This window comes from Ochlerotatus camptorhynchus, unplaced genomic scaffold (assembly GCF_037179485.1).
Source record: "Ochlerotatus camptorhynchus isolate MF236.1 unplaced genomic scaffold, CSIRO-AGI_Acam_v1.1 ptg000665l, whole genome shotgun sequence".
In the NCBI taxonomy this organism is placed as follows: Eukaryota; Metazoa; Arthropoda; class Insecta; order Diptera; family Culicidae; genus Ochlerotatus; species Ochlerotatus camptorhynchus.
Window position 1 is genome coordinate 1 of NW_027041144.1, and position 12,573 is coordinate 12,573.

A 12,573-nucleotide genomic window follows, 5' to 3' on the forward strand; every position below is an offset into this window, starting at 1 on the left:
GAATGTCAAGAAGGAAATAAAAAGGCATGACACGCTAAAAACCGTTTACCCAAATCCTATATTGTTGAAATAAACATGCTTTTGAATTTAATTCAAACATAAATATTTTAGTTTTAAACATGCTTTCAATTTACTTTAAATAATTCATATGTTTAGAGTATAAACATTCATATTTTTGTTTTAAATGAACACAATTTGTATCCGTGAACATTCAATTACATTCAAATCTATTGCCAACAATCGATCTTATTGTGCGTATATTGTACAAGAAATTTTAACATATTGTTATTACAATAGATCTACAATATGTCCCATATAGTATGAATTTTCAACAATAGAAAAACAATAAAATTAATGGTAAATGTCTCAAGTTTGTTCGGGAAAAAGTGATTTTTTGTACGATTAAGATACATAACAACCCCCTTGTTCTATTGTAGATTTCCCAATTTACCATATATTATATTGCGCAAACAATAAATTCTATGGTTATTTTATAGTTGTGGACGATTCAATTTATTTTAAGTACAATAAATTCTATTGTATGGTTACAATAAGTTTCATTGTACCTATATCGTTCTTTTCTTTACGGGCAGTGTAAATTTGTTACCGACCATTTTGTTAAAGTTTATTGTTTTTTTTTTTTGTGTTTTCTTTAAATTTGATGATAAAAAAGATGCAATATGCATTATATTAGTTGTTTTTTCATGGTAGTTGAAGACTTTTGGTTGCTTATCGTCCATGATGACTGGTGACTAGAAGTGATTGACCTAGGATTGAATGCAAAATAAAGTTCCGTTCACTATAGATTACATAGATTATAGCAAAAAACATAAGTACTTACTTTTCTCACCGGAGAAACAAAGACCACTCAAACTCTCATTGGTGGCAAAGTTCGAGGTTGACAGTGCGAATTTTTCATATCTGTCCGGTAATTTTTACAAGAATCTGGCACTTCACTACCGCTTATTTTGGTAAAAGGCTATATTTACAGTACGTTCGTCACATTTTTTTACAGTATTGTAAAATTTAAGCCATTTACAGTTTCGATCAGCAATATTTGTTTACAGTTTTCGGTAATTTTCTGTAAATTGCAGAAATTCAGCATTTTTCATTGCGGAAAGATGGAAAAAACAAAACATTTCACAAAACTATCGGTAAAAATTATATTTTACAGGATGAATTCAGCAAAAAAAAATTACCGATTCATTTTACGAAATTTGGTGTGTATAAGTTGCTCTCCTCTGAGTTAGGTATGTCGTTTTCGTTTTTGCGGTGTAGCACCGATTTGGAAAATTCCTCTTCGTTCCTTCGGATTCTTACAGTAATCTGCTAAGATGTCGATTTGGACCAATTTTTAACTTCTTAAAGCTTATAAAAAAAGGCAGGTATCCAAGCCATTAAGGAAAATTATTATAATTTTACAGAAAATCCAAACGGAAGGTTACGGAAAAGCTGAAGGACGAATTATCAAAAATGAAGGAATAATTGGAAAGGACGCGGATGCAAAAGGAAGAGCTGAGTCGAACCTTGGCGACTATGGGTCATGACGATGACGAATTCTGCGAAGCAAGATCGAGCACAATGCGTAAGGAACAGATCAGCGGGAACGAGTCACTGCTCATGACGATGAATAACATGTCACTGAGTAGTCTCAATATCCCTGAGTGCACACCAGCAGCAGGCGAAGCGGATCTCAACAAACGAGCATAAGATCACTGGAAAAACGTTCTGAGCGCATCAATGAACCTCATCCACGCTGTCGATGAATCAACCAGGATTGATCTGTTTCGTATCAAAGCGGGACCACTGCTACTCGATTGCAGCGGCTTCTAAGCTATGTAACTACAAATCGGAAGAGGAATTTGAAGCCATTTCACGAACGATGACCAGAGGATCGACAGACAGCCGTATCAGAACCCTAGCTTACCGGGTTCTTACCGATGGAGGAAGTCTCAATGATTTGATTGACCAAGTACGCATCCGTGAAGTGGAACTCGAGAATGAGGACGATTACCGCAGACTACACCAGCAGCAGTCCGCTATGGTGGCAGCAGTATCTCATCAGCCAACTGAATATAGCCAACGTCACCGCGGTCAGTTCCAGCCTTTCAGAGGATACAGCAATAGCCGTTGTAAAGGAACTTTCGGTCGCGGTCCAGTAAGAAACCAGAGACAAACTGAATCGTGCTGGAGATGCTTAAGCACGTACCACTCTTCTGAAGATTGCTTCCACGTTGACAAAGTGTGCCGCAATTGCGACCGCCGCGGTCACATTGCACGAGCGTGCTCAATCAAGGTGAAGCAGGAGCCCCAGAAACGACGCTGGATGGGAGAAGAAACTGAGCCTCCGATGAAGATTGCGGCTGTCCAGAAGACTGAAGATGACATGGAGCAAAAGAAGGTAACAGAAATTGATAACGAATAACTGACAAATTTTAAGGCTTCCTTGTTCCGTTACTACTACAGTTTGTAATTGTAATATCAAATTAATAGAAATACACTATAAATATTGAATTGAATTGAATTCGAATTGAATTTTGCCTTAATATGATGAAACTGTTAGGTACCACAATCTTCTTCAACTGATCTAAAAAGGGCAGATATTGACAGAGTTGGGTCTAATGTGCCAGATAATAAAACGGCGTACATTGTGGGGTACGTCGCTGGTATCAAGATTCCTTTTTACCCTTCTTACAAAGAAGGGTATAGATATCACTTGAAAAACCGACTATCGATCCGAGGCCCGGAGGGCCGAGTGTCATATACCATTCGACTCAGCTCGACGAGATCGGAACATGTCTGTGTGTGTGTGTGTGTGTGTGTATGTGTGTATGTGTGTGTGTATGTAACGAAATGAATGCGCTCACGTTTCTCAGCAACCGCCCAACCGATTTGGACAAACTCGGCGCCAAATGATAGGTCTTGGGGTCCCATTGAACGCTATTGAACGGTTTTGGAATCGGTGAACCGGTTCCGGAGATATGGCCGGAATAAGATCCGGTGAATATGGGCCTTCACGCTGGATTTAACGGAAAACGTATCAAAACCATCATGCGACACATCAAATTACTACAGAATTCAAAAATAAGGTCAATGCAAGTCGTGTTAAGTGTTCCAGACCACATTGGACAGACTTGGACATGTTCTAGGTACCCCGGGGAAGTTGCTTGAATATGAAATGAATTAAAACCCATTAAATTACATTAAAATACGATGATAAGGTGATTGGTAGCCTCACCAAATAGATTACACCCGGATATATTCCGGGTACCCCCAGGCAGTGGCGTAGCGTCACTGGATGACACGGGGGTGGGGGGCTTGGTCACTGATAATGACAATAAAATAAATAAACTTGAATAAGTAAGAAGGGTCTGATCACACCATAGGTGGATAAATTCGGGTTTTTTATTGACTCTGGTGCACAGGTCAACACAATTACATATGAATCTTTCTAAGCTATTGCTTGTTGCTACTTTTTCCGCCGAGCTCTTCGTGTCGGAAGAAAGACCTTTGAGAATTGAAAAGTTTTACATAGTGCGTGAATCTCGCACTCTTCTTGGATTCAATACTGCAGTCCGATACAGTTTGCTGGCAGTTGGCCTTGAAGTACCGGTAAAAGGAGGTACAGACCCAGATTGGCGATGTGAATTTTCCATAAACAGCATACAAGAAACCCACCGGTTACCTTGAGCTACGATAGCACTATGCCACCTTCTAGAATTGTCTACACGCACATTCCGGCAGCATTCAAAGAGTTAACGAGACAAAAGTTGGCTGAACTACGAGAATCCGGCATCATTTGAAAGAGTCACAATGGATATGGACAGGTCCTTTTGCTCTTCCTTGTTAGTAATCCCGAAAGGAAAATCGGATATTCGACTCGTCGTCGATCTACGTGGCCCTAACAAATGTATCGACAGAACGCCTTTCAAGATGCCTACATTTGAGTCAATATTGTTGGAGCTACACGGTGCAAAATACTTTTCAACGATTGACTTAACAAATGCATTCTTTCATATCGTACTCGATGAGAAATCAAGGCACCAGGGCGTCACAATATCAGCTTCAATCGACCAAATCGATGCGACGAAGAGACTGCTGGCTTTCTTTTTCTGTTAAAGTCGAACAGCTTCGCAGCATTCTAGAACCTCAGTCGGCGTGCACAAACAAATGTTCAATCGCTTGTCTCTCTTTCTCCCGTCGCTCCATTGGTCTTCCTTTCAAGCTTCGTCGAAATGGATGAGCGAAAGAGCGCTCGACTTTGATAGTTTTCTCTTTCATGAAACACATCAACAGAGGTTTCATGACGTATATGACGGAAAATGAAATAACACATTTAAAGCATTTCTCACGTCAAAACACTTGAAGATTACACGTCATATTTCTAATTTATCTTCCATCCATATATTTATCTAAAAAAATGATCGAAAACGGGACATAACGCATTTTAAACAAATTGAAAGAGCGGCGATAGAGTGTTCGTGAAAGGGGATTGAAAGCCATAATGAAGTTCGTTTAACTAGAAAATCGACGTTATTTACATTGAAAGCGATGAGCAAAGCAACGACGAGAAGTTCCACAGCCAGCCTTTCCTTCCAAGCGTCCTTCTTTTTTATTTTCGTTTCTTGCTGATAGTCTAGCTAGGCGTTATAGAAATGAAGCGTCGAACACGTATGTATGAGAGAAACAAAACACGAGTTCATTTTAGAGCTTCGAAATTGTAGAGCCCTGCAAGGCACCTCACGAACTTCTTTGCTGGCGAGGTACAGATGCTGTCGTTTGCCGTTTGGACTAACCAATGCTCCAGATATATTTCAGGAAGCAATGCAAACTGTCATTCTTTCGGAATTGCTTATAGGTGGCTCGAGTTCCAGGAGAAGCAAACGTGGCGGATGCACTATCCCGTTTACTAAAGGAATCCCAATCCGATGATTCGTTCGACGAAACCACCGATAAACATCTGTTGTATTTTTTGGACACCGGTACAATGGAATTCACCTGGAATGATATCGAGATTGATGCTGAAAAGGACACTGAACAGATTCGGATACGTGAAGCAATAAATACAAGCCACTGGGATAAAACCTTGAGACGATACGAATCAGAAGCCAAGAACCTAAGAGTACTCGGTGCCTTAGTTTTCTTCAATGATCGAGTGATTCTGCCTTATTCACTTCGTGACAGAGCGCTCGCTTCCTCACATCAAGGACATATGGGTGCGGCTTCAATGAAGAAAATACTAAGAAATTATTTCTGGTGGCCAGGAATGGCCAAACAAAGGGAAACATTTGTGGAAGGCTGCGAAACATGCTTTCGGATTTCGAGGAAAAATCCACCAATTCCCTTGACCAGCCGTGAACTTCCCGACGGACCATGGGAAATCCTCCAGGTAGATTTTTTTTCGTTCAAAGGTTGTGGATCCGGAGAATTTCTGGTGGTAGTAGATACCTATTCGAGATATCTACACGTCGTAGAAATGAAAAATACCGATGCAGACAGCACTAATGCAGCATTGAGCAGGATCTTCGAGGTATGGGGATACCCTATTGCAATACACAGTGACAACGGTCCACCTTTCCAAGGTGAAAAATTCGTCAAGACATGGCAGGACAAAGGTGTCAACATTCGGAAATCAATTCCGTTAAGTGCCCAATCAAATGGAGCTGTGGAGCGCCAAAATAAAGGATTAAAGGATGGCTTGACTGCCGCGAAACTGGATAACGTCAATTGGAAACTGGCTTTGGAGCAGTATTTGCATATGCACAATAAAGTTCGACCGCTATCCAGACTTGGTACCCCTCCCTTTGAACTACTTGTCGGCTGGAGGTTCAGAGGGACATTTCCGTTTCTGTGGGAGTCGCTATCTTCGGATCACGTCGATCGAACGGATATACGCGAGAAGGATGCTTCATCCAAGCTTAGAGCAAGAAATATGCCGATTCAGTTCGAGGAGGCAAGGCAACCCGGCAGCACCAGCAAATCAGCCAAGCAACCAACCGACCCAACGACGAGCAAGCGAGCCCTCTCCTTCTTCTGGAAGTGAGAGGTCTCAGGCGAGCCCTCTGTCAACGGTAACCAAGGGAACTACCCGATGTGCGGTAAAAGAGGTGAGGAGAAAGGAAACTAGTGGACTCTTTCATTCTGACGGTGTTCTTATGCAACAGCAGACGTGACGTCACGTCTGTTGCTGCATAAGAAGACGCGAGTACGAAAGAGTCCACTAGTTTCCTTTCTCCTCACCTCTTATACCGCACATCGGCAACCACCGAGTACCGATCACCAAATACCAGCAGCCTACTACGATCGAAAACTTGGCACGGAAAGCCCTCTTATTTTGAATAAGTAGCGCAATCCAGCCAAATCTCGAATAGGATGATGCCCAGTTACAACAGGTACAATCGCGTCATCTGCCGCTCAAAGGTAAATTTTTTTTTTTTTTTCCTTTGGTTTGTTTTTTCCGTCGATCTTGTTTTCCGTGCTGAGCACCAATGCTACCGACGTGCCAGGAACAGAGCTGGTAAATATCACGGCCGTCATGTGACGATGAGAAAACAGGTCCTCTCACTATCACGAGACGAAGCTACCTATCATTAGCTTTCTTATCATTTTCCATTGATCAAACACTCATGAGAATAATTCTTATGCGGTTTTGACATCAGCAATTCTAACTGATTTTGATGAATTTAAGCAAACAACCGCAGGTAATCGGTAAAGTGAATATATTTTTAAGATTTCCTCGGTACAAGTAACTTTAATAGCATTAAATGAGCTAGTAATTACGATGATCACAACACTGTCACGTTCTGTCATGACAAAAAAATCGATGAGATTTTGAAAAAAATCTCTATCATCGTTTTCTCATCCAATGATAGTGACAGAAGTATCTCTGTAAATATCGCGTGAGATCTTTCATTGAAAATAACATATGCCAGGCCAGGAAGGCAGCTTCCACACCTGGACCCTACCTATCGACCCATCAACTCATGAACCGGGGACCAACGGCTTTACTTCCCATCCGAAGGAAGGTGTGATCAGAGATGTTATGCCTCAGAACATCCCGGCAGCGCCGACTGGGATTGAACCCAGGCCTGCTGGGGTGAGAGGTAATCACGCTTACCACTACACCACCGGCGCCGTTCAAAGGTAAATGCTTCGAACGAATTTGATAGCATTTCTCGATTACTTTTTCGAAGGGACGTATCAGCTTTTGTAAACAATGAATTTTATCGTCAATTTGGCGTAACTGGTAGCTCGCACACGTATACTAATACCACTATCAGGTAGGGGAAAACTTCTCTTGTCTGATGGTAGTGTTAGTATGCATGAGCGAGCTGCCAGTTACGCCAAATCAACGATAAAATGCACTGTTTACCAAAGCTGATACGTCCCTTTGAAAAAGTAATCGAGATTTGTTGTCTTCGATTAAACGGTCGTGAAAACAAACGCAAATAATTTAGCGAATCCTCCCACCATTATAACAGTTACTATCGATGTGGTATAAACGTGTTGTTGTTTACATTCTCGTCGTTCAGACCGTTCAGAAGACTGTCGGCTTCCTCTACAGGTTCTACACGATAGTGTTCGCTTCGCTTGTAAAATGTTCATCAGCGAAATCTAGATAAATTGGTTAACTATTGATATTATTCATTAACTATTGCAATCATTTTAATGACTAGTAAAGCTAAATCTGTAAAGAGTGCAAAGCCTCTGAAAACAGTGCGTAATGTACTGGTTCAACCATTTAAAACCCAGTGGTAAGTAAAACGTGGAAGAAAGTGTTTACCAACATCAGGGGTAAGATTGCGCCATTTAAAACCAACAGGGAAAGCTGAATTCAAAATTACAGTCACCCAGTATTATTCACCAGCTAGTCGCTATTGTAGGTCAGCCAGTTCTGCGTGTTAATTAAATGGAAGTGGGCCATAATTGTGGGTTTGTGTATATTGATCGACATTGTTCTCATATTGGTTCAATATAGACACTACTTAATCAATCCTGCTGAATGTGGGCGTCTTAGTAGAATACCTGTATAAAGAGAGAGAGAGAGAGAAGGGTTAGTAATTTCCATTTAATTCCACTACCTTATTTGCTTATCCTTGACAGATACGCGTATTTAGTCTACAATGTGCAGACTTCTTCAGTGTCTTGTACTAATAGTACAAGACACTCAAGAAGTCTGCACATTGTAAATGAATTACGCGTATCTGTCAAGGATTAGCAAATAAGCTAGTTGAATTAAATGGAAATTACTAATCCTTCTCTCTCTCTCTCTCTCTCTCTCTCTCTCTATCTTTATACTACTTATTCATTTTTTTTATCTAGGCCATGTGTTCAACTATCTGAAGCAGGAAACCTGGTTAACTTACTAAAGCAAATACCCAAGTATGTATAACTTTACATACTCACACTCCTTGTTTACATTAACTATTTCTGTTCTATTTAAAGGGATCAAGTAGTGCATGGCACGAGTCCTGTGAATCACCTGTTGAGCAAAGGCCTAGCATGTGCATTTTTAATCTCGTCTGATTTCCATCCGCAAATCCTTGGTAAGCAGATCATCCAGATGGCGCGACGAAATTCTCCAGGTATACAACTGCTTGCACTAGAATGCCTTTCTTGGAACGGAAAGCTAGAAAAGCTGGTAGCTATTCGGAAAACATCAAATCAGTATCCTGAAAAAGTGATTGAATTGTTGAACCTGATGATGAAAATCGGCGAATCAAAAGGATATGACACAGAATCATCGAAATTTTCTTCTGGTGGAAACAGAAAACTGATGGCACAGCAGACAAAAGTTGAAAATATGTCTCAAGAAGAGATAGAGCGCCTCTATCTACCCCGATCGACCAATGGCAAGCGTGCGTTCGTTCCACAGGTTTCCATCTTTGCTGGTAAACAAACAGTGGAAGCGAAAAAGGACGATTGGGGACAATTTGTCTCTTTCAAGCGATCAGGAGCAGACCAGATAGAAATCAATTTGAAGGGTAAATCCAAGAGGAAGGAAAAATCTTCAGCTTCCACAAAAGCTAATATCAATGCATCGGAAGGTTATGTTCCACTGACAGTGAATCGTTTACAAGGGAACCCTAACAGGAAGTCAGAAAAAAGTAACATTATCAAGTAAGAACAAACAATTTTCAAGAAAATAAATATCAAACTTCTCACTATACCTATTACTGATCCTTTTCGAATGACTCCTTTTTAACTAATACATCCCAACTGAAACTTTACGCGTATAAGCATATTAAGGCTTAATTGTTTCAAAGGAATGTATCAGCTTTTGTAAACAATGCATTTGATCGTCGATTTGGCGTAACTGGTAGCTCGCCCACGCATGCTAACACTGCCATCAGATAGGGAAAATTTTCCCCTACCTGGTAGTGGTGTTAGTATGCGTGGGCTAAAGTATTGCTACACTCATAAAATAAATCACATAACCAGTGGAAAATATCCATGTGAATTTCACATAGCTTTCATGTGATCCCATAATTGGAAATTGCACCACTAAATCACATGAACGTTATGTGTCCAATGAAATCTATATGATTTCTCACATTGAATTTCTAATGCTATGTGATATTCAGGTAAAAATCATTGTTTTTGGAAAAACACTATGTGCGTTTCTAATAGAAAATACGTGAAAACTTTTTTCAGTATATGACAAACCAAAGATCAAATGCATTGTTTACAAAAACTAATACGTCCCTTCGAAAAAGTAATCGAGAATAATTATTGCCTTAAGGCACTTAAAGTGAAAGTGACCTAGTGAGTAAATAAAAATGTCAAAATGGTTTTCTCTGAGACATCAATGATGTTTTCCTATTATTATTTCGCATAACACACCGAGAGTTTTTTTTTCAATCAGAAATGATGTCTCAGAGAAAAACATTTTTGAAATTTTTATTTGCTCACTAGGTTAATTTCACCTTAAATGATTCTTGTTAGTTTGTCAATCATATTGGGGAGAGTGGGGCCTTAACGAAACTCGAATAAAATTTCACTCTTTTGAACAGAAAATTTTATTGTCTGTGTACAGGATATTCTTAGGTTGATCTATAATTCTATGCTTGAAGTACAATTATACAAACTTTAAACATAAAAAATTCAAAATTTTCTGACAAACAGTGGAGTCGCGTCCGCATGTGAAATCTGTGGATAGCACAACTACATATAAAATAAAATGATGCATTTTGTATTTTTTTAAATATATTTTCAGGTCCCATTTTAAATACCTATTGGCAAATAAAATTTGGCTCCCGTGGAGAATAGAAGAACTATGAAAGTGATAAAATCGAACTCGCATACCTCACCGCCGTGTAAAATTTTGAAACCATCATCACTTTTATAGTAGTTCTTCTATTCTCCCTGAGTGCCAACTTTGATTTGCCAATTGGGAAAGTAGTTCAAGATATATCTATACACTGATAAAAATAGTATGGTATCACGTACCATTGAAATGTGTTTAATTATACCATGACAGCTCATAGTAAAATCAACCGATGTTTATTTCAATTCTATTATGTTTTTAACTTATTTACTATGCTCCCCATAGAATTTCATGTAGTATTATTAATAACATTCATGGTTAAAAAATACTTCAAATTTATCATGTTACCTTGAGAATATGGTAACATCAACAGAAATGCTGTTTGGTTGGAAAACAAAACCATTACTATTTCACTGCTCTGCTAACCGTGGTAATCACAGATTATTGCATGATCGCCATTTTTAAAAAAAACTCATTCGACAAGTGCGTATCAGCGGGTATTTTTCAGGTTGCAGATAAAAGTGGCAGCTAAAGTTGAACTATTGGATCATTCCTGGAATCATTGTTGTTGTGGAGGTAAAACTCATTAAAGGTAAACAATTTTAATTTAATGAAGGTTTATTTATGTGGAAGCAGACGAAATACCGGAACAGCAGAATTTTCTCGATCAGGAGCTTGATTCATCTGTTTATGTCAATTGGTAATCAGTAACTATTATTAAATATATAATTTTTAACATTAGATTTTTGACAGGCTTTGAACCATATGGAATAACGGACACAAACATGCACTTTGATAAAAGCGTCGTGATCTGACCGGCACCGCCTTCCTGCAATCCTGCTAAATCTCTGGATCAAATCACAACCATTGCTCAACCAGGACCATTTAGTGTGTGTATGTTGTGCAGAGTATTTCAAAATAAATAAATTATGAATTTTTTTATTTGATTGGAATCTACAAAGAGGTCGAAAGTCTCAAATCAATGCAATTTTATTTTTACAGTAGAAATTACTACATAAATATGGTTAACAATACTGTTCTCAATGGTAGTAGAATTAACTGAAATTTCGTTTACTACAACAATAATTTACGTTGTAGTTGATGCAATCATTTTTGTTTTTGTTTATACTAGAAGAATGGTTCACCGTACTACGCCAACGTTTTTGACGCAGCATGGTAACATCAACAACAGTTGTATTCATTTCAAATACAATATTCGTTCTACCGAAATTTAGTGGTATTTTGTTTTCATTTTTAACCTACGAAATAGTAGTGGTTACCATGGGACTGTTTTCAGTGTAGGCTATACTGCCTGTAACCGCATATCAGTCTCATATGACGTTTCGTCGTTTTTGAGCTAGATGTAGCATTGGTCTTATTTTTTATCGTATTTTAAAAGGTAATTATAAAATTTAGTTTTTTTTTTCTAGAAAAACTCTAAAAAATATCAGGTCGATTTGTCCCATCTTGAAAGTAACCGTATATGAGTCCAATTATTGCAATAGGGCAAGGAGGGGCATAGTGAGCTTCCTGTTCTTTAGCCTTGGATTTCGTATGATTCGAAACAAATTTATTGGTCATTAATCATTGCAATTGTGATATTGAACCTAGTAGGTACTAGTTGAATAATAATGTCAAATGTCTATTATGGTTAAATATGTTTAATTTTCGTGGACTTGGTTTGTGTCTCATCTCGTTTGACAGAACTGATCGCCCGTTGGACAGATCGAATCGTTCATTTGACAAGTCGAATTGCAGACAAACGAAATGCTCCAGTGTCCAGTGTCCAGATTGTGATGAAATAAACAATCGGTGTATCCCTCAACCAATTTTCAGCTTGACAGCTCAGCCCAACTAACCGAAGTCTTTCACTAAGTGGACTACAAGTTCAGCCCAACGAGCGAAAGTTAACTCTAAAAGTGTACTGGCTGTTGGGTACTTTTTTCTTACCGTGTACGCAGTATCAATGTTATCAAATGGTTAGACCTAGTTGTTTCCTGTATTGGCCGCCAGGCGCGCTTCGTTTTGTTTACAATTGACCACTTTGACAAGCAGTTTTGGCGTGACTTTCTACCAGCGATTTCATAAAACTAATTTTTATTTTTTTTTATGAAACGCACAAATGTTGGCTACTTTTCTTGTGGTTCTAGAAGAAAAAAATCTCAAAATAATGTTTTATTTCAAAGTTCGAGTGGTAGTAAACGTCATTTTAACTGCTCGAATGAAGTGGTTAATTTCCTTCGTGCGCAGCAGATTTGAATCGATGTTCTCTCGTCGCTTTAGCAGTTAGCACAGAACAACCTAAA

At 38.9% G+C, this 12,573-nt stretch overlaps 1 protein-coding gene across 2 annotated transcripts; it reads left to right on the forward strand.

Moving 5' to 3' along the window:
* Positions 1-7,559: 7,559 nt before the first annotated feature.
* LOC135714557 (uncharacterized) lies at positions 7,560-10,807 on the forward strand. Of its 2 annotated transcripts, XM_065237939.1 has the most exons (4): positions 7,560-7,754; positions 8,323-8,382; positions 8,446-9,120; positions 10,762-10,807. In XM_065237939.1, exons 1-4 carry the CDS (start codon positions 7,669-7,671, stop codon positions 10,784-10,786), a joined length of 846 nt encoding a protein of 281 aa, XP_065094011.1. In that variant the 5' UTR covers positions 7,560-7,668; the 3' UTR covers positions 10,787-10,807. The 2 variants fall into 2 exon arrangements, with proteins under 2 accessions (XP_065094011.1, XP_065094012.1); XM_065237940.1 differs by lacking the exon at positions 10,762-10,807 and having other exon boundaries at positions 8,446-9,141.
* The last annotated feature ends 1,766 nt before the right edge of the window (positions 10,808-12,573 follow it).

What these genes read in the sequence shown, in the direction of transcription:
- LOC135714557 (XM_065237939.1), top strand. Translation starts at nt 7,669, where the DNA reads ATGACTAGTAAAGCTAAATCTGTAAAGAGTGCAAAGCCTCTGAAAACA. An exon ending in CAACCATTTAAAACCCAGTG is followed by an intron (nt 7,755 to 8,322) that starts GTAAGTAAAACG and finishes TTTTTTATCTAG; the next exon opens with GCCATGTGTTCAACTATCTG. An exon ending in TTACTAAAGCAAATACCCAA is followed by an intron (nt 8,383 to 8,445) that starts GTATGTATAACT and finishes TTCTATTTAAAG; the next exon opens with GGATCAAGTAGTGCATGGCA.